Source organism: Leptodactylus fuscus, chromosome 6 (genome assembly GCF_031893055.1).
Source record: "Leptodactylus fuscus isolate aLepFus1 chromosome 6, aLepFus1.hap2, whole genome shotgun sequence".
NCBI lineage: Eukaryota > Metazoa > Chordata > Amphibia > Anura > Leptodactylidae > Leptodactylus > Leptodactylus fuscus.
Window position 1 is genome coordinate 132,322,051 of NC_134270.1, and position 22,241 is coordinate 132,344,291.

The window sequence follows — 22,241 nt, forward strand, 5'->3', positions numbered from 1 at the left end:
TGCCATCCAATGCTACCCCTAGGGGCGTCTAATGGTCCATTCCATTGAAAACAAAGCAAGTCCTATCCTGCTCCATATCATTGGAAAAGATCACAAAGGAAGACCCCATAGAGGCGAGCATGTCACCAAATGCACTCAGATGTCACTCTGTCATCACAGTGCATTCAACTGCAAACTAACCCCCAACCACCTTGGATGCAATGTAAAATATAGACTAAAAAAAAAAAAAAACATAAAAGGGGTTATTGAGCTTCTAAAAATGACCTGCAGTTTTGTTGCCATCTGCCCTATTCATGGGCTGGGGTCGTGAGCTTGCGCGTCAAAGCTGAGATCAATTACCTAGAAATAATCCCGGACAACCCTGCACAACGTAATCCAGTCATAAGATGACCACAGGACTTGTATTCCTGTGATCGGGAGACCCACTGGTCGAACCCCCACTGATCACCAGGATATCACGTGACTATCTCTCCAGAACTCCTATGTAAGTAAAGTCCACTCCTGTTCCTATAAATTGTAGTAGCAGGGAGGGGGAAAATCAGATCACACACCTAAATAATCCCAAAACAAATGAATTTTATTTGCTTTCGAAAAGAAAAAAAAAAAGAAACAAAATGAGATTTGCAGATTTATCCTGAGCCAAAATGGATAAAATCAGGACATTTGGGTCTAGTACTTCTAACCGTAAATATATCATTTCAACATGGGTAAAATGAACACAAAAGAGCTCCTTAAACATCAAGGAGATGAACTAAAATGACAATTTATTTTGCTGTCTTGGGAACAGGTCCGCCTGTTATATAATGGAAGTGATAGCCTGCCGGCTCCAAAAACGGAGCTGCTGGGAAACCGCACACAGTCTCCCAATATCCGCCAATACACAGGGGACCATATCGCAATAAATTAAAGGAATTTATTGATCTCTATACCTCAGAGTGATGGTTAGAACCAGCTCAGACCAAAACCCAAACTCTACCAAATCTGGTTCACCGAGCACAGGATTAACCACCCTCATTAACTTCGGAAGCCAAAGATGCCCTTGATATAACCCGTCAATCCGCTCTTGGCCTTCTGCTCCAGCTTGTCTTCCAGAGATGGCAGAGCTACATGATTTAAGGCCAGATCAAAGAAGAGTGGCTTACAAGGTATGGGATGAAAGTCTGGGGGGAAGGGCACTAGGCGAGCATGTTTGGTCACAAGAGTTGGGTCAAGGCAGAAGTTGTCTAGATGTTCCAGGAGAGGCTGCAATAGAAGACAAGATGAGAGTCAGAACATCTACTAGTTAATGTTGCATGTAGACCTAGCAGCTCAAGGTCTGCGAGAAAACCAGAGATCCTGCACAGTTGTCTGCTACACAGCAGCTAAAATCTACACACTGCGTGTATTTCAGGGCGCTGTCCAGAAGTCTATGCAGGAAATACTAAAAAGAATTTATTCTGGGACAATTAAGGTCTGGTTCACATCTGTGCTCGGTAATCTGTTCGGGGAGTCCGCATGAGGACCCCCTAAATGGACTACTGAATGCATTGGCAAGCGGTGACCAGCGAAAGCACATGGACCCCATAGACTTTACACTTCAGGTAGAAGTAGAAATATTTTGGCCGTGGAGGCAACAGTAGTGCAAAATCATTAAGTAGTGCACTGCGCAGCAAAGTTTGTAACTTTCCAATACCCAGCATTAGAGATGAGAGAGTAGTATTCGAAACGGCAGTTTTGAATAGTACGCACCCATAGGAATGAATAGAGCCGGCCGGCACGCAGACGGGGCCATCCATTCATTCCTATGGGTGCGTGCTATTTGAAACTGCCGTTTCGAATAGTACTCGCTCATCTCTACCCAGCATGTAAGAGGTTTTATAATTTCCTATCACCATGTCTGCAGGTTAGCAGCCCAGAGGGCTTGTTGCCAAGCAGTTCAGGACAATGTCAAACCAATCATGGCTTCAGCTGGTACCATAAAAAAGCATTTTTCTGTGTTTGGCATTGATATAACACATACCTTGTTCTCTTTATTTTGAGAGGGTGAAACCTCTTCTGTGGTTTCTGTCGAATCTATGGGGGGAGGGAAAAAAAAAATCAACTTGTTATATATGCACGGCTCAAGATCAGGTCTTTATTTTGCCCTAAGAACTGTAAGACAATCCCTGTTTTTTTGTTTTCTAAATTGATGTCCTAAACACAAGAGAGAACATAAAGTGTCACAGATTGATGGGGGTCTGACTTTGGAGACCCCCCGCAGATCAGCCGTTTACCTCATCCAACACGCTGCAGTGCTCAGTTTTTATAGTTGTGAGTGCTCTGTCCTGTGTCCTATTAAAGTCTTTGGGACCCAGGCTGCAGTATACACAACCAACACTATTAAAGTAGAACTAAACTTTCGGACCACTTTTGATTTTCTGGCAGTATTTGTGTCATTAATACATTTCGGAATATACTTTATTATATTTATCCTCCTTTCTGTGACATCTTCCTTTTTCCAATCTTTCCCTTATTTCTGTACAGAGAGCTGTTTCCGCCTCTCATTGAATGTTACTGTGTATGGGCTTCGGGTCTGTGTAAAAGCACGAAGCTATATTATATGAATACATCTTCCATTATTATTATGTTGAAAGGGAAGCAGCGCCCTAATAGACGTCAATTTTCGGCAAAATTTATCTACACGCAAAATAAGAAAATGGATTAAAATGGCCTCATTTCTCTAAAAACGCATACATAGTGCCATTCCACTGAACATCAATACCATATATTCAAAACCAAAAGAAACTCATCTTTCAGCCCTGTTTGGCGGTGGGATAGTTTAGGAGAAATGTAACGTACAAGCCTTTGTAATGGAAATCCTGTGCGAGATATTCAGTTATTTGTGAATATAAAGTATGTGGCCTTCTCACTCACCAAGGATGGCTGCAGCCTGCAGCGAGTACTTCTCCGCATTCACCTGCTTTATCAGCTCCTGTACGTCCGGTAGCTCCTGGAAACACAAATTATATCATCTTCAAGTCTTCCATACACAAAACAATACTATCAAATGAGAATGATTATTACAAGGTGAATAGGGATGGGTGGGCCTGTCCCATAAAGACAATCCCTTTCCATGAAGTCTATTGAAGCGCATGGATTTCAGAGAGGCGAGACTTCCATTTTGGTGGCGTACTCCCCCACTTGATCTGGCCTGGCATTATGTGGTGGCTCTTTCATTCAGGAAAAACATGTGGCCTGCCACAACCTCCCTTGGTGATACTGGCTGTTTATTAGGGTTGTCATAGCAAGACAACCGCTTTAACCTTGGGAGGTGCAAGCTATTAAGACCAGCTCATCTAAGAGTTAATTACGTCCTAGTGCTGCGCGGTGAACTGGAGGAGATGTTAGTTCAGCAGACATGGCTTAGCACAGAGGAGAATATTCTGATATTTTTGTTATATTATTATTTTGAAGGTTCACCTTGAAGTTGCTCTTCTTAGTTCCGGTCTGAGCTTGGACTTCCTTTGCATATTTCAGGACCCGGTCATACAGCACCAGCGCCTCGCTCCACTTCTTCACCAGGACATAGGACTGAGCAATGAAGAAGCACCTACAAGAAGAGTTACTGTGACTTACACTGACATACTCAATACACAAGAAAACTGACCTCTAGAACACACATAGATTCTTTATCAGTTACTGTTGGATGGTCAGGGACTTAGCACTCGTACCTGTAAGCCTTGTACACTAGTGTCTTAAGGACAATCTCCTTTTGAAAACTTTGGTCGTCTTCTAGGCCGGGTAGCTGTGTCAGCTCTGCCAGATTCTGCAATATACACAGTGAGTGGATAAGGAGATCATTTGTATATTACAGACTACATATACACAGGACCCGGTGATGCACAGGTCTCTACCAGACTTGAAAACACATCATTTTCTGTCAGAGGAGAATGGAAACCCCCCTATACACATTGGTATACAAAGACAATTTCCACCATATTAATACAGCCCTTCTGACAGATATATAAAACAAAACAGCTGTAACACCACATTCCCGGTGGACATATAGACTCTGATGATAAACTTATTTTGACAGGTGGAATTGGTTTTGTACTGTTACTGACCTGCAAGATAATATCGTAAAGTCTAATAAGGTCCTGTGGGCGTGGGGTCCTCTTGCCATCCTCCTCAGCTTGAGGTTGGCGGAGCAGAGCCTTCTGTAAAGCGCTCGCCATACTTTCATTGCGTTGGATCGCTGTTGAAAGCTTGATGTAGGACAAGTAACTGCAAAGGAAGCAATTGAGATGACACATCAGACACCGGAAAAGGTTTGAATAAGGAGTTGGCCTGAGATTGGTCAGACACCTGCCCTGTGGATAGTAATATGTTTCACTGGGGTTCCAATGCTAGGAACAGCAATAAGTAAAAGAAAAGTGTTCCATAAATGCCATTTGTGGTGATCACATGTATGTCCTGAGACTCCCTTAAGAGACAGCCAACTTCTGTACTTGAACATATACAGCAGCCCCAGACAACCGTTAAAATTGGAAACTCCATAATATTAGGGGTCCAAGCATCAAACCCCACAGGTCAGACACTGATCACATCATTACATGGGAAATTAAACCACTATTATTAAAATTTGAATGGGTTTTCAAAGGTGACCGCCCATGAGCGTTTTCAGCCTCTCCACCTGGAAACCGTTTTTTTTGTTTCCGCCCACACAAAGTTCTGCATGTAGGATTTTGTGTTGGCTGAAAAAAAAAATGGTTTCAAGGCGGAGAGGCTGAAAACACTCACGGGCGGTCACCTTTTAAAACCCATTCAAATTTTAAAGCCGACCACTCGCATGCCGTCTGCTATCCAGTTTCCCCGGGGTTTACAGCAGACACCCCGATGCGGACAGCAGCGGCAGTGTGAACTTGTATTTCTGTGCATTCTCCAAGTGTGGCTGAACATAGTTGAAATGAGAAGAGTGATGAAATATACTCGCTCACAAAAAGAATCCGCACCATACCATACTTACTGTATGTGAATGTAATGATGATATACAGTATCTAAGGGACTATAGTATTAAGATAGTTTATTAGGGAAACCATTGCAATTGAGATACGATTGGCCATGGAGGAATACAGGTTCCATATAGAATCCTTGCTATGTGTCATCTGTGTTGCATAGTGGACAAGGAAACTGTGGAAGATGGTCGCGCTTGTTGGTAGATCAAATGATCGTCTTCATTGGTGGGCTGCCTGAGCTGCCCAAAGTCTGTTCACGCTTTGTGCGTATCATCATGAAACCACTGCTGACAACACCTCCCTAAAAGCTGGGTCAATAAAACCTAGATGGCAGGGAATTTGTCTAAACCACCATCAAGCTTATGCAAGTCCAATGATGTTCTCCTCTCAAAGTCTGTCATGTCTTATAGTGTGTTGTAGTGATATGTCTAACAAACTCTCACCAAGAAGTGCCTTTGTATAGGACAGCGGAAGAAGTAGTATTACACCCTCTGAGTAGGCCACACCTGTTATTATTTACAGATCTGACATTTCTTTCTAGGTGCATTATATTTTTGCTAGTGAGCTGTACTAGAAGACTACCCATTCAGATAAGTCTATATCAAGATGGCCCCAATCCAGTGATCTGAGAACCCTAGTCAGTACTCTTAGTACTGAGGACTTTTGTATTGCCTAGTGCCAATGCTGATGCCAACAAAAGTTATTAAAAGCCGTAGCATTTCAGAAGTACAGCCCACCACAGCTACATAATTGATAACGCACGGACCCCTACCATTGCCTACAGACACACGTACCTGTGTAAGTACTGCAGGTTGGAAACCTTGCCCATCTCTGCATCCATGACAGCATCTCTCTGCCTCTGAAAGCACAGAAAGTACAATGTATTAGAAGAGACTGATGATAAACCATCCCCCATTCCTTAGCGGACAGATATGGTGGTGAGCAGACAGTAATACCCAATACCTGCTCAGCCTTCAGCTCCTCCCGCACACTCTGGATAGCATCTCTACATTCGCTCAGCACAGACTCAAACAAGCGTTCTTTAGCTTCATCATCTTCAGCCTAAAGAAAGAGATGGAATAGTCAGTGTGTATTTCTTACTCTATAAAAAAAAAAAAAAAAATCCCCAATTTTCTTCCAGTCCCTTTTCCACACTACCTATGTCCTTGCCAGTCTCTACTCAGTTACTCACTGGCCGCAGACTCCGATTGGCTGAGCAATCACAAAGCTGAGATAGCCGGGCACCTTGTCCAGTATCAGCATGGGAGCAGATGACTTCTTTTGTGATTGTTCTCAGCTAAAATGTACGATCCACAGTTTTATCTAACATGCTACTAAGGTAGTGATCCTAGTAAAGTGAACTCGTAAAGGAAAGACTGAATCTTTCTAGGCCCAGTGGCATTAAGTACTTGGCATCATAAAGAGATCTTTACTGAATCTTAAGGGGACACACAGTTTTCATTACTTCATCTTTGCCTTCCAAAAGCCAAAACATTTTCCCATCTGCACTTTTTGCAAGCCTGGAAGCAATTTTTTGATGTTGTCACTGAAAGTTCCACATAACACATTAAGGAACTAAAAAAAATTATTTGTTATTTTCACTTGGAAAATAAAAAATATAAAAAAAAAAATAAAAAAAGAATTACGGGGGTTTTCCAGGCAGAATTTTTTTTTTTTTTTTAGAAAGGTCTGTTAGTGCTAGTGATGAGTTAATAAGTTCACCCATATACCTTTAGCAGTTATTGCAGTGAATTCTGGGTGTCTCTGGTTGCTGCTGCATCCTCTGTGTTGCATGCTGTTACCTTCCTGTGTGACTGCTACACTAACTCCCTCTCCTATCTCACTCCGCTACAAAACCCTCCAACTCACTAGTCTAGCCCCTCCCACCCGGCCTGTCTCACTAGCCTAGCCCCTGCCACCCGGCCTGTCTCACTAGCCTAGCCCCTCCCACCCGGCCTGTCTCACTAGCCTAGCCCCTCCCACCCGGCCTGTCTCACTAAGCCTAGCCCCTCCCACCCGGCCTGTCTCACTAAGCCTAGCCCCTCCCAACCTAACTGTTTCAATTAGCGTATGCCCTCTCATTTACTAGCCCCTCTCACTCTCCCCATCTTACTAAGACTAGTAAACCCACCCATTACTAGTGACCCCACCCAAGGGGAGGAGCCTTTCCTCGGACACAGGAAGGCTTGGTAAGTATTGATGGGGATAGGGAAGAGCGATAGTGACGTTCCGCTTCGGAAGAGGTGAAACGGAACATCACTGGTTTGTCATAAAGTGTCACAGGAGCGGTCACATAACCACTCCAGGGATATCGGTAATTATAGATTTTGATTTTTAATTGATGTAAATTAGAAGTTAGGCAGGGGGGGAGGGGGTTTCGTTTAGGGGTTAATTATCAGTTTATCCTGGACAACCCCTTTAACTTTATTCTGTTATAGTTTTCCTTTGTCATTAACACAAATAAGCTATTTTTTATCTATATATATATATTTTAAATTGCTTTGAATTGTTGTATTGTGGCTTCCAGGATTTTAATTTTTCCATTGATGGAGATGCATGATTTTTTTTCTTACTAACACAATTCTGGGATTCTTAAAACGCTACATTTTTTATTCTATTTTTTGTGATGGCTATTCTGTTGCAGTCATTTATTATTTTTTTTACTTTTATTCTCACTAGAGGCGGTGACTATGCGATTACTTGTACAATGCAACGCCACACGTGTGTAATGGTAGTCCTAGGATGAGAGGGTCGCTGGTTACCGTGGCAACAACCCTGCTTCCTGTGACCGCGCTGATGGGACAAAACAGCAACACTGGCGATTGTCACCCGTACAACAAAGCAGTCAGGCTCACTCATTGTTGAGCACACGTCATATTGCTAAGGAGATCTGTTCTGGTAGGATTAATAAGCAAGTATAGCACAGAAAAACATTGGGAAGGATCTAATTAATGCAAGTGTGAATAAAGCCTAAGGTAGCCCCTCACTACCTACTAGCTATAGCCCACTGAACATACAGCTATAATAATCCACATATAAACAGAAGAAATGCCCCTTGTCCCTATCTATGATCTCCCTCAGCTACAGGTGTATCTTGGCAAATTGTGGGTTAACTTATGTCAGAATAAGCAAGCAAAAATATTCTGTTTTTCTCTGTTTAGTCTCCGGACTTCGTGTTTTTCCTATGAAAAAGTAAATAGGTCCCTCGTCATAACCTATGACTCAGTGAACGTACAAGCTTTTTTAGAAACCACAATCCATCTCATCCAAGATGACGTCTGAATAGTTTGGGAGAAGAGACTGCCATTAAGCAAAAACACTAAAAATAGAGGGGGTGGCCACCATGTGAAATAGAAGAGCAAAGAATGCTGAAGAGGCTCCGGATAATGGGCTCTGTAGATTAGAGATATCTGCTCAGGCCTCTTACTAAAAGCTGTCTACTGCCAAATTCTTACAAAAAAGTCAAACACAAAGATTGGAAATTTTTTCCAAACTTCAGTAGGGTTGGACCCAAAAGGGAACATTTATATATCAGTGTAAAGCTGGGATTATATGTTAGACTACGGATGGACGTAATAGGGACACTGCCGTCCACATGCATAAGATGCAGATTTTTAGCAAAGGCAAAACTGAATTCAAGACCTGACAGCCTAAGGGCTCGTTCACACGGGGCAAGAGGAGCGGATTCTGATGCCAAATCCACCTCAGAATCGGCCCACTCACAATAGAGGTCTATGTAGACTGCTAGCTTCCTTTTCACTGTGAGCAGTATGTTCTGGCTTACGGTAAAAAGAAGCAAGCTGTCCTTCCTTCAGGCAGATTCCGCGGTTGAGACAGCCCCGGCGTCCACCTCGCAACGGCACCCTTCGAACTAGGCCCATTCATTTGAGCCTAATTTGGAACGGGAAGCTGCGACTGTCGTGGCAGGCGCATTTTGGTCCAATTCTGATGCGGCTTCCTGCATCAGAATCTAGATCAAAATACGCGGTTCCGTGCCCCGTGTGAACGAGGCACCATTGTGCAATATAAAGGGAATCAGTCAGACTACATTTAAAGACAGAAAATAATTTTAAAGATCTTGATGTTACCCCTTAACCTAGTGGTTAGTGGGTGTCTTACCGATGGGTCAGTCACTGATCATAAGAACAGAGGCCACATGTCTAGTCCTAAATGGAGGCCAAGAACGTGTGCTGTTGTACTCTACTATCTCTGGCAGTTACTTAGTGAATGGAGCGACAACACCATGAATATAAAAAAAACCCTCGTAATAATAATAGTCACCAATGACAAAGCTCAGCAGCAGTACAGTATTCATGAAACAGCAGATGTCGATGTGACGAATATAGAGCATACTACACTAGAAAGTTACTTCCCAACCACTGTCAAATAGTTCCGCCAGGTCCTTGCAGTGCTGGAGTCCTATGGTGTATGGTCCCATGAACATGCCCATGTTCCTATACCTGTCCTGAAGCCATGTATGCAGCAGTGAGCCAAGGGCAAATCACAGGGCAGGTCCTATACCTGTCCACTTTGTTGCCCGGGCTCATACGACAGAATACATGAATGGGTCTGAATAAGTCTGTGGAAGCTCAAGCAGTATACGGCGGTCATACATGTACCATCTGTGCTGTGAGCAAAGCAGCCAGTAAACATTCACACATATAGGAGATCGGAGCCGGTATAAGAAACACATTAATGCTTTCAGCTATAAAAAATATCCTTAATACAAGGGGGACGGGGGAGAAATGTTCAAGTGGTTTGTGTTTCTCCATAATGTGCGCACTTCTACAGAGTAAATTGTTCAGAGCAGACAGAAGCCACATTCCTCAGATAATGGATTCTGCTGCCAGTCAGAAAGCTTCTCCTGCTAAATCCTGCATTTGTCTTGAATTTTTTATTTTTTTGTTCTAGGAGACCTAGTTTAGTAAACAAAGTGAGGCTCGTTCTTCAGTGATTAAACATAGCCGGATACATCACCAAAGGGAATAGAAAGGTTATGTACGGAAGAAATGCTTCAATGTGGCCACGACCAGATTTAATATCAGCAGACCTGAGAAGGGACATGTGTTCTGCAGCAGGGGCATTTACACTACAGCGGTATGTCTTTGTAATATGGGATGGAAATCCATGCAAACATGGGGAGAACATACTCCTTGTAGATGGTTTTTTGCCCTTGGCAGGATTTGAACACCAGGACTCCAGCACTGACAAGCTGCAGTGCTAACCACTGAGCCACCGTGTGGCCCCAGTAGAAACACTCTTCTGACAGTGAAGAACTACAGTACCGACATGTATTGTGAAAGCCAATAGTGCGCTGAATTCATTGCACTGTCCGCTTTCTAGAGATGTATTACACCGCATGTACCCCAGGAGGTAAAAGGTCCTCTAACACAGAAATATTTGGAAAAAGTGTCAGAAGACCTACAAGGTACTGAGTGTAGATTAATGTCATTCTTCCTCCTGACAGAATGCCTTTAAGTTTTAACTTCGAAAGTTCAACCCCTTAAAGCCCTGCTATTACAGTGGATGCCGGCCGCTCTGCTGCAGAGAGGTCACCATAGCTGCCAGGCATTACAGTACATTACAGCAGAGACCTGGAGCTAATGGCCGCGGTCAGAGTCCACCCATGTATGTGATGTTAGTCGGCGCAACAAGAAAAACACCCCAAACTGCAGAGATCAAAATCCATAAGTAAAAACCACAGCAATGATTGACTTGCTACAGGTATAAAACATTCAGCACAAGCGGGTCTTAGCCACAGCCTATGGGGATGATTTGCTAAAATCACATTCACAGTACCACTGCTGTAGTGATGAGCAAGTAACCTTAGGCCTTACGCACATAGATTGCGCAGGCAGAGGCTCTTCCAATGTGGGTGTCCAATGCTCCATTCTGCTCCAATGATTATAGAGCAGGTGACATCAGAACGGAGTGAACCCCTCCACTGAAGTCAATAGGGGACAAAAAGTACTTGTTTTCTACTTCCAATGCCCCACAATGCAGCTTTTTTTTTGGTGCAGACTTTGCTGCGCTTTTTTTTTAAGCCAAAGCCAAGAATGACTAGAAAAGGAATAGAAAATATAAAAGGAAATACTTAAACTTCTATCTTCTGTTCAATCCACTCCTGGATTTGGCTCAAAAAACTGCAGCAAAATCTGCAACAAAAAAAAGCTGCGATTCTGTAATGTGTGGCCTTATCTGTATACTCACTCCGCTCGGCCTGCACACTCTGCCATCTGCATGAGGCCTTAGACTATATCCCTGTGGCTAACCTGCTGCATCCACACTGTGTAGCATCGGCCTTTTACTATTTTACAAGCCGTGTGTGTGGGTGATTTTATTGGTAGCATTTTACAATACATATTTTGTTTTACCAATTTTCGTTCCAATCTCTTGGTTGGTGAGATTACCTAGGACAGCTGCAGCCAAGGATTTCCACTAAAAGGGAACTACGCAACAAGTTGAACGCCATTACTAGATTAGAGAAAGCAGTGTACACCAAGTGTAATGCCACCGCTGACTTCTAACTGGTATAGGGTTCATGGCTGAGTACATCTGTCATGCCCATCAGTATGGGCTAAGACTAAAGGTTTATAATCTCACCCAGTGCTATGCCTAGGTAGACATGCTACTATGCTGATATGTCCTGTATTTGTGCAGCTTTCTGATTAATGTGTATTCTACAATACCCAAAACGGTCTGCTCCCCCCACATCATGTCACCGGACTTTATATGCCTATTTTCACTCTACTTGTCTGCTACAGGTGGACCCTCGGAGTAGAAGTTGGATCGCTCTACGTGTCATTTTGTGTGAAAATGGCTTAGGGGGTCAATTAAAATTATTTAAAAAAATAAATAAAAAAAATATTCAGGCATTTGTGATTATTTTCTTTTTACTGCCTGCACTGTATATAATGACTAGTAAGATATATTAATTGTTCTGGACATTGGGATTCCAATTTCTATTTCACATTGTTTGGATTCTTTTGCATATAATAGATATGTAATAATACAATCATGCACAGTATTTGTTACTTTTAAAGCTTGTATTTTTTTCTTATTATTTTTGCTAACAATTTTGGGATAATAGAATGTTATACTTCTGAACTGCACAGTGTCCTGACAACTTCTCAGCCATAGAGAACTGCATCGTAGGGAGGGCCAGGAACAAAGGGGGCCCCATCCCTCTGTCTAAATGATGAGATATTGTGTTTGCTATTGACCAGGATATGTGAGGGAGCAAATGAGTTCACTCTTACATTGGGTAAGGAAGCCAGCAGCCGCCACCTACAGCAGAGCTTCCAATAATGTCAGTAATAGGTTAAACACACAAGCAGTAACTTGCTTTCTGGCACGAACAATAGCTTAGAATATGGATGTGAATGGCCAGTGATGATTCTGACACTTCATTAAAGAATCTACCTACACTCCCATGATTCTGCAAGGCTCAACTAGCCTGTAAGTGGATTGCTTCAAAGGATAGAGTGCTTTGAAAACAAGATATAACAAAAGCCGCACACAGTTATTTAAGGAAACCCCTTATACGACGAGTAAAGAGGTGTATGAATTTATCAGAGCATCAAAGTCACAATAGGCCGAATATGTCTAAGCCCTGCAATGGCTTCCGTCTGGGCGCCTGTTAGGCAGCTTTTCCTAATAAAAGAGGCACTTCAGTACAATTTTTTTGCCCATCCTGTTTTTGAAGAGGAGCCTGTGTGTCATGAAATGTTACTGAATAACCCACTAACAGCTTTATTCTGAAGTTATGTGCTCCCTTTTGAGCACTGACCTCCTCTCTGCTCATCGGATACACGGGGTTTCCTCTATGAGAAGTAGGTCAAGCTCACAATGCAGATCTGTTAGAGCTTCGGCTGACTCCCATAGACCTGAATTGTGAGTTTGATATCTTGTTCATACAGGAAATACTGCATGTATCAGAGGAGCAGAGAGGAGGTCGGCGCTTCCTAATAGTATCTGGCATTCATTCATGGGATCTTATATTTGGAGAATTCTAGCCTCACACTATGTTATCTCAGCTGCTAGGTATGGCTCATTTTGCAGACTAGCCACTAGATTTTCAGTCGAGTTTTATTTGGCCCAATTTATTGACACAATAAAAGTTTTTATTTGCTTTACCACTGCATTTTCCCTTTCCTTTTATTCCTCCAGAAAGGGAGCACATAACTTCAAAAGAAAGCTGTCAGTGGGTTATACATTAACATTAGGCTACACACATGCTCATGATCAAGTGGGAAGGATTACGACAACAAAACAAGCTTAAAGGGGTTGTCTCATTATGGACACTTATCCAATATCCACAGGATAGGCGATATGTATCCTATCGCTGGAGGACCAATCACCGGTCTCCCAGTGATAAGGAGATTGGGGGGGGACCAAAAAAAACCCTAACATCTATTTGTGAATGGAGAGCCAGTGTGCTTGCGTGAACAACCACCATTCGCTTCTAAGGGGCTTCCAGCATTGTAACCTCTGGCACCACAGAAATGAATGGAGCATTGATCACATAAGCACACTGGTGCTCCAGCAACAAACTTCGGACATTTATCCCCTTGTCTTAGGTATAAGTATCCATAACGGGACAACCCCTTTAATGGACTTTCCTCAGGAAGAGAGAACTTAGTTGCTGTCAGACTCCTCTGGTGGTGAACATGCTTGGAAATTCATCATACTTAATTTTCCCAACACCTACACAATTTCGAGCTGCTTTATACTTAATACAAACATTGAGAAACCAATATGGCTACTTCATAAAAAAAAAAAAAAGTCTGCCACGACTAAACAAAATATTTCTGGTGTATTAAAGAGGACATTTCACCACCTGGTACATGCGGTTTTATACACTGCTAGAAAGCTGAGAGTGAGCTGAATTCAGCGTACTATCGGCTTTTACGCTCTGTGCCCCTGGTGAAGAGCCATCGGTACCGGTACTGTAGCACTTCACTGTCAGAAGGGCATTTCTGACAGTAAGTCAGGGACGCCCTTCCTCATAGTAGCGCCTATAGCGCTGTACTGTGAGAGCGGTGAGGAACATCCCCCGATAGTACTCGTCCATAGACGAGCACTGGTGAGCGTTCCTCATAGCTCTCATAGTACAGCGCTATAGGCGCTAATATGAGGAAGGGCGTTCCTGACTGACTGTCAGAAACGCCCTTCTGGCGGTATACAAAACTGCATGTGCCCCAGGTGGTGAAAGGTCCTCTTTAATAAGTCTGCAAATTTACTTTAAAACTATATTCCTTACCTGTGAAATTGCAGCTTCTGTGTCCGACAGCCCAAGAAGGAAAATCCGCACCTTATCAATTTTGACAGGAACGGTGCGCCCTCGCCATTCCACCTCACTCATGGTAGCAGCTTGTTTTGCCCTTGTCTGTGAGATAAGTGCCTACGGAAAAAATATTAACACAATGAGACACCGAAGGAAGATCAGTCCTTCACATGTTCTGTAATTCTTCCCTTCAATGTGGAATATAATCTTCCATCTTGCTATGTATAAACCATCAGTGCAGTGTTTGGTCAAGTTTGTGATTTATTTTTAATTTTTTATTATGCTTTGTTTGTTTTTTTTTTATGTAGATTATGAGCCCCATACAGGGATCACAGTGTACATGTTTTTTTTCCTATCAGTATGTCTTTGTAGAATGGGAGGGAATCCACACAAACACAGGGAGAACACACAAACTTCTTGCAGATGTTGTTCCTGGCAGGATTCGAAGCCAGGACTGCAGTGCTGCAAGGCTAGCCACTGAGCCACCGTGTTGAAAAATTGCAAATTTTCTTGACGATGGAACCCTATGGGTGTTATATGTCGCTATATGCCTATAGAGTGGCTAATATTAGACGTATAAATCAGACGCACATACCTCTAATGGCAGGCTGGAAAGCTGTGTACAAAAAGCCCGAGAGATTTAAAAATGGCTTACCTCTAGCTTCTCTGCCAGCAGTCCTTCTGCACCTCCACCCCGGAGTCTCATTTGCATTAACTCATTCATGGCTGTCTTATCACCTGAAACATTGAGAGAGATTATTACTACTATTATTGTCACTACTACGCAGTTTGGCTCGGTTTGCCTAATGTAAAGAGAATGTAAAACTAGTCTGACTCTAGTCCTTGTTTGTTACATGCCATCCCACATACGGCACTGCAAATCTCTGTTCTTACCAATGTTGTAGGCACAATAGCGGATGTTTGGCGATATCTCATCGACTCTTTGGTTGTACAGTACAGCCTGCTCCTCTGTAAAAGCACTGGCCAACTTTTCATAGATCGTCCTGTAAAAAGTAGAATTAAAAAAAAAAAATTAACTGAAAGTCATTACTACCAGTAATATGCCAAACAGACAGATCCCCGGGGCACTCACTTGCACTTGTTGAACGCTTTCATGGCCTCTTGCCACTGTTGCTGCTCAAACTGCAGCATGCCATTGAGATAAGCGCTATAGGCCTGGAGAGGAAGGAAAGAAACAGACATTAGGGCTCTGTTATTCACACTGGCAATATTTCCTATTCCTCATTGTGCTGGGATCATTTCATGTGCATGGCGTCCTAAACAACACTTAAAGGGAAACAGTTAACATCTTTTTCTACTCTAAGTTGATCCTAGCATCCAGTAATGATTTTTTACTATGGTGCCCCTCACTAAGCTTTCTGTCGCTGAGAAGTCAATGTTATTAGCTTTATAACCTTGGAGAGGCAAATGCAGATTATCTGAACTAGTCATGGGAGCGAGGAAAAGCTTCATCTTGTCACACAGTAATCTAAACCAAATCTCACCCTGTGCAAACAGCAGTTAGGTAGGGGATCATGCAGATGGACATGTCCCTCGAAATCGAACATCACTTTTCAGCATCAGAAAGCTTAGTGAGTAGAACCAAGGGAAAGGTAAATACTTGATGCTGCACACACTGGGGTCAGTTTAAGTTGGAAAAACCACCTGACAAGTTAACGTTAAGGGAGTCTGATGACAGAGCTGTATCAGCAATGAAGGGAGCATATAACATGCCGCCAATTCATGTGCACTGCTCAGGGCCGAACCCTTCCTTACCATTTTCTCTAAATAATAACTCCAGTGGTTTCCAAAATGGATGCCAGACCCGCCACTTAAAAGCAGAGGAGTCCGGAAGTGCTCAGTGCAGAAGAGACAGAAAAACCACACATGAATGATAATAATTAGAGATGAGCGAGTACTGTTGGGATCAGCCGATCCGAACAGCACGCTCGCATAGAAATGAATGGATGTAGCCGGCACGCGGGGGGTTAAGCGGCCGGCCGACGTCAAAGCGGAAGTACCAGGTGCTTCCATTCATTTCTATGGAGCGTGCTGATCCAAACAGTACTCGCTAATCTCTAATAATAATATCCCTTAGGTACTTGCAATCCCAGAGCCGCAAGAATTAAAACCAGGATTTCTTTACACTGCTTTCCCTCCTCACCTATATGGTTCTGGCAGCAGTTTTGTAGAGTCAAACTTGCTAACAGACTCCATTTACATGACAACACTACTATGAAGCAGGCTGGCAAATAATTCTCATTTACACGGTGATATAACATGACAATAAAGATATACTAATTTCCTAACTCTTAGAGGTTATTGTGCTGGTACCTGAGCTTCTAGTTTAGTCTTTGCATCAACGCGATCATTTTCACACAGACGCTCCAGCTCCTCGCCATGCTTTACTGCCTTTCGCAGCCGAGAGATCAAGTGAAAACGCTTACGAGGTTCTGTATTAGCCTCCATTTTAAGTTGCATGGCATAGCTCCAAGCTCTCTCCGCATCCATCAAGATAAGAAGTAGATACCTGCAAGTAACTAGCATTATTACAGAACTCTGATATTTACAATATAAAAATGGAAAGGAAGAAACAAATTGACAATACCAGAGAAAGAAAATGCTCACGTCCTGAGTTACCCATCTCTTTTCACTACAGGACCAATGAAAAAGAGTTTGACTGGAGCGGCACCTCACATGTGTGACCACCTCTTACACTTAAAGCCTGAGTCCTTAATCCACACATCCATTTTTAAAAGGATTGTGCAGGCCATAGAGTAAACTCAGGGGTAGGTGTAAGGGCTGAGTTTTGCCCCAAGCTAACAGACTTATACACAAGTCATGATAATACACAAATAAAACATGGCTAGCACACAGACAATGAATGCAGCCTTAAACAAAAACTATCTATCCCCAGTGCTGTGTTCTCCTGTCCCGGTCACCTTTCTCTCCCATGCTGGAATCAAACTCACGTGACGAATTATTAACCTCAGTGGTAGATGGACAGTTACCAGTTCCTTACCAGAGACCACTGAGGTCACTGCATGGTCTCAGCAGTCATATGAGCTTCTTTACTTCTGGCATAGCAAGTTCCGGTGTGAGAGAAAAAGGGAAATAGGACAAGACAATAGAGTGCTAGGTATTTTCTTTTTCACACCCCAGCCGCTCAATTCCTTTAAGTATATGTTCCTTCAATTAAAAAAAGCTTACAGACTTCAATGTAACAATTCACATGAATCCACATATTAGTACAGACTCATGGGTCATAAAAAAAACCCAGAACTGAGACTTGACCTATGTCTTAATCAGTTTTACGAATGGGTTCACAACAGTGTTTGGGTCTCCGCTTTCAGTTTTCCGTCTTCTGCATGCAGAAGACGGAAACCTGTCATGCCGATACCGGCCATGAGCGCCGGTGAGCATTATATGCTCTCTGTGGCAAAACCGTTTTTTTAAACCGGACACAAGGTCCAGCATGTCCGACTCTGCGTCCGGTTAAAAAAACAAAACGGTTTAGCCGTGGAGAGCACAAAATGCTCACCGCCGCTCACAGCTGAAATGAATTCAAATGAATGGGTTTGAAAAATAACTGCAGGTTTCAGTTTCCTGCCCAGTTTCGCGCAGGAAACGGAAACCTGAAAGCGGAGACCCCGGGCACAGATGTGAACGAGCCCTTAGTGGAGAAAAAAACCAAAAAAACAAGAGCATTCAAATGTCATGGGTGTATGGGGGGGCAACACGGTGGCTCAGTTATTAGCACTGCAGCCTTGTAGCGCTGCAGTCTTGGGTTCGAATCCCGCCAGGAACAACATCTGAAAGGAGTTTGTATGTCCTCCCCGTATTTGCATGTATTTCCTCCCATTCTAGAAAAGACATACTGATAGAAGAAAAAAAAAATGTACATTGTGATCCCTATACGGGGCTCACAATCTACATAAAAAAATAAATAAATAAATGTCATGGGTGTATTTTCTGGTTTTCACAGATCAAACTGAATCCAAAGTATGCTATTTTTATTTGAGAATATTACATCTGTGGATCAACCATTGACAACCAGTAAAAAACATAGAGTACATAGAAATGTGGAATTGTGAACAAAGCCTTAGAGACAGCCAAAAAATAAAATAAAATTGTTGCTGTCAGTCACAAACATTAAACAGGGTATAAGTATGCATGCCTGACTGTCACTCCATTCCACAACAGCAGAGAGCCAGGGAGTTCCGGTCTAGTGACTTATGGGGGTCCCAGCAGTGAGGCCCCCACTGATCAGAAATGTATCGTCTATTATTCATAGTATCAGAAATAGCGCAGCAGATCTGCATGATACACATGTAACATACCGGTTATCAGACAGCATGTCCACAGTCACTTTCTTTCCTGTAAATTTGTGTCGGTTTCCCATCTTAAAACTGAGGGTTTTTCTCAGACGTCTCAAGCGGCGTGAACAGTAACCCCTAAAAAGAACAAGAAATCCATACTATAAAAAACAACTCACTTGCATACACGCAACACCATGTAAAACATTTAAGATTCATTTCTATTGCTCATAACCGGTTAAATAGTGCTGGTTTCTTTAGGGATTATCCCAATCCTTTAGGAGGCATATCCGTAGGCCTTCACGCTAAAACCTCTGGGACTCCCCAAATTCTGATAATGGAGGTGCAGTATCCCCATCTTTTTCAAAACATTTGTTTCTATTGAATATTTTTCAAGATTTATAGTAAAGCATGAAGTAGTATGCAATACAAAGCAATGCAATGTATTCTCCTAAACATAGTTAAAGCAATTGTCCCATTAAAAACACTTATCCACAAGAACGGGAACAAAACAGCAGATCATTGGGGATCCGACTGCTGGATCCCTCAGTGATCAGGGGAACGAGCGACTGAAAATCCCCCTGCTTCCTCCCAAGTGTGCTTGCATGACTGGAACTCCATTTACTGCTATGGGGCTGCCAGAGATTGCAGTAAGTGCAGCCCCATAGCAGTGAATGGAGCACCCGTGATACAAGTGCACTGGGACTTCTTTCACATTTCAGTCCCCCGGTCTCCTGTTCTCTGGGGGACCCAGTGGACAGACCACAAGCGATCAGACAATAATCTCTTATCCCCTCAGCAAGCCGACTGTGCAGGGAACTGCAGCTATAATAAAATGGTACCATGATGCGGGCTGGGAACAATGGGGGGGCCACAGAACTGAACTAGCATACACAGTTTCCAAGTGTCCTCACCTGTATCTCTGGAAGTCACCATGACGCATTCCATGCTGCTGCTGGGATTCCTTAATAATTTGTAGGACTGTAGCTTGAGTTAAGGAAATTAATGGAGAGGAAGAAATCTAGATCTTGTCTTGAAATCACCATAACTGCGCTTTAGTTACACCTTGGCTAAAATATTTGGCAACTGGATTATGAAATATATTCCATTCCTCTTTCAGCTGTACTTGTCATAGGGACAAAAATCACTTTGCAAACTAAGGCAAACCACATGCAACTTGCTGTACAGTTTCTGGAGGAGAAGGAAAAACATTGTAAGGGTCCGTTCACATGGGTGAAAGTGGCACTGTTATGGCGCTGAATTTTCCGTGCTGAAAAAAAAAGCGTCCTATTGACTTCAATGGGTGCTGCTTGCATTTTTTTTTACCGTTTTAGCTCTCCTCAACCTTGTATTATATAGGCACCTGCTGATTTCTATGGTGCAGTATTACACAAGGACAGCTCTGCAGCATCTCCAGGTCATCACAATTCATTCCCACTGAATTTTAGTAGCCCGAACACTGGTCATCTTCTAACCAGCTGAGGTGTGACTACACAGGGTGGTTTGCCCCTTTATTTTTTTTATATTACTGATCACTAGAAATGACGTCCTGAAGTCATCTGAAAATTCCTCAGTATTGTTCTCATTTAAAGGGCCCTTAAAAAGTGAGTTTGTCAAGCGTTTTTTTCCCCCTAGCAAACTACCTGCACACCAGTACACATATATCTTTGCTTGCATTGGCAGTTGCCTGATTTCTGACGTTTTTTACAATATGCAAATTAGCTGACAAGTGCAACAAAGGTGGTCCTATTTCCAGCAAGTGCTCTGGGTCTGTCCGACTTCTTTCCCCATACTTTGGCAGTGTTCAATGGTTCTCTGCCATGATCATTCACAACCAGTCACCTAACAGCTGCGCCATGTTTCCTCCACTTCACTGATATCAGAACATACAAGCGCCATCAATCACAGCGTGCCAAGTAAGTAGACTCAGAGCACTTGCTGGGAATTTGCAGAGAGCAAAGAAATTTTCACCAAACTGGACTGAAGCCAAGCAAGCAGAGGAAGGTGAGGACTGGTGTCGCAGTGCCCGGCATAGCCTGGCAGGGTATAATAACAGACCAGACTCTCTGTGACTATTCCCTGGTGACTGTCAGCTGGTGTCACAGGTAACATACGCCCTGATGCCAGCCATGTGCCATGTATGAGATAACTGTCAGCTGGTGTCACAGGTAACATACGCCCTGATGCCAGCCATGTGCCATGTATGAGATAACTGTCAGCTGGTGTCACAGGTAACATAAGCCCTGATGCCAGCCATGTGCCATGTATGAGATAACTGTCAGCTGGTGTCACAGGTAACATACGCCCTGATGCCAGCCATGTGCCATGTATGAGATAATCCTCCCTATACCCTGCAGCAGGATCTAGCTGTCCTCTATGGCAGACAGGACAGAGCAGAGAGCTGGCCCAGATCAGGCCTCAGCCCCCATACAGGGAGACTCCATACAGACCCATGGCTGTTACTGACACGTCAGCCTTCGGCTCCCCCACTCTGTGTTGCCCCCAGCCCCGCTCAGCCTCACGTCCCGGTGTCAGGATACTCTCCAGGCCCAGCGTGTCCCCCAGCGCCGCCGACTTCCCTCCAGCTGCCGGCCGCTCGTTCTCCTTATTCTCCTCCATCAGCGCTGCCGTCTGCCGCTCCGCCGCCATCTTCCTGCAGTAAGGGAGTCCCAGCACCAGCGAGTGCAGAGCAGACGTAGCGCGCAATGCATGCCGGGATACGGGAGCGGGGGCTGCTGGGAGCCGGGAGGACTGGAGGTGGCGGAGACTGCTTGTGACGGAACCGCCTGCCTAGTGGGGCGAGAGAAGCGTGTGACAGGACACTTGGCCGCTGCTTAGTAGTTGTCTGTTCCTGGGAAAGCTGGGTGACGTGTTACTAGTAGCCCACTTGTCCCAGCTGCTGACGTTTCATGTCAGCCCTTAGGTCACTTATTATGGCAGGGCATAAGGCTACTAGGGCTACATGGCAAAGCTTATCACTGGCCACAATAAGGAAGTCATGGCTAGGTTTCAGAGTATAGAAAGTTCTTGCATTCGTGGTCGTATCCATTGGCAACCAATATGGACAACAAGTGGTCACCACTAAGATGGTTCAAGAAAATCCTTAATACTCTGCAAAATTTGTGATTATTTATATTTTTCCTTCCATCAGAAAAGTAAGAGACGTGATGGAAGCAGGGTCGGCGTCAGCGCACGGCATAGTCGGGCAAGTGCGTCCGACGGACGCCGATGAGCTGAATTAAATACATAAGCGATTAAAGCAGGAGCTGTGAGATCAGCTTCTACTTTAAAGCTGTGGCCCGGCGTGCGTGTGTAGGCGCGATGACGTCATCACATCGTGCCTACAGACGCAAGTAGGGCCACAGCTTTAAAGCAGGAGCTGATCTCACACACAGCTCCTGCTTTAATCGCCTATGTGAATGGAGTGAGAGAGCGGAGAGAGGAGCGTCGGAGGAGCAATGGAAGGTGAGTGTAAGTGTGAGTGTGTTTTTTTTGTATTAATTATTAAGGTGGAACATAATGAAGGGGGCCCATCAAACCGGGGGGGGGGGGGGGGGGGGGAATGGCATGACACTGGGGAAGATGAAGGGGGTGGGGAGAGAACGGCATGAAACTGGGGACAGAGATGGAGGGGGCCCAATGAAACTGGAGGGGCAACTGAAGGGG

At 43.8% G+C, this 22,241-nt stretch overlaps 1 protein-coding gene across 1 annotated transcript; it reads right to left on the reverse strand.

Annotated features, from left to right (window-relative positions):
- Window positions 1–597: 597 nt before the first annotated feature.
- On the reverse strand, window positions 598–21,241 carry SRP68 (signal recognition particle 68). Its single transcript, XM_075277260.1, has 16 exons — window positions 21,116–21,241; window positions 19,490–19,556; window positions 18,600–18,713; window positions 16,594–16,789; window positions 15,353–15,435; window positions 15,154–15,263; window positions 14,915–14,997; window positions 14,236–14,376; window positions 5,937–6,035; window positions 5,768–5,832; window positions 4,083–4,242; window positions 3,690–3,784; window positions 3,439–3,568; window positions 2,893–2,968; window positions 2,000–2,052; window positions 598–1,242 (listed from the first exon to the last, which is right to left on the reverse strand). The coding sequence occupies exons 1-16, from the start codon at window positions 21,222–21,224 to the stop codon at window positions 1,015–1,017; spliced, it is 1,809 nt and encodes a 602-aa protein (XP_075133361.1). The 5' UTR covers window positions 21,225–21,241; the 3' UTR covers window positions 598–1,014.
- Window positions 21,242–22,241: the final 1,000 nt, after the last annotated feature.

Coding starts and splice junctions, on each gene's coding strand:
- SRP68 (XM_075277260.1), bottom strand. CDS start 21,224: ATGGCGGCGGAGCGGCAGACGGCAGCGCTGATGGAGGAGAATAAGGAG. Junction 3,785..4,082: donor TTTACGATATTATCTTGCAG/GTCAGTAACAGT, acceptor TGTATATTGCAG/AATCTGGCAGAGCTGACACA. Junction 2,053..2,892: donor GCAGGCTGCAGCCATCCTTG/GTGAGTGAGAAG, acceptor CTCCCCCCATAG/ATTCGACAGAAACCACAGAA.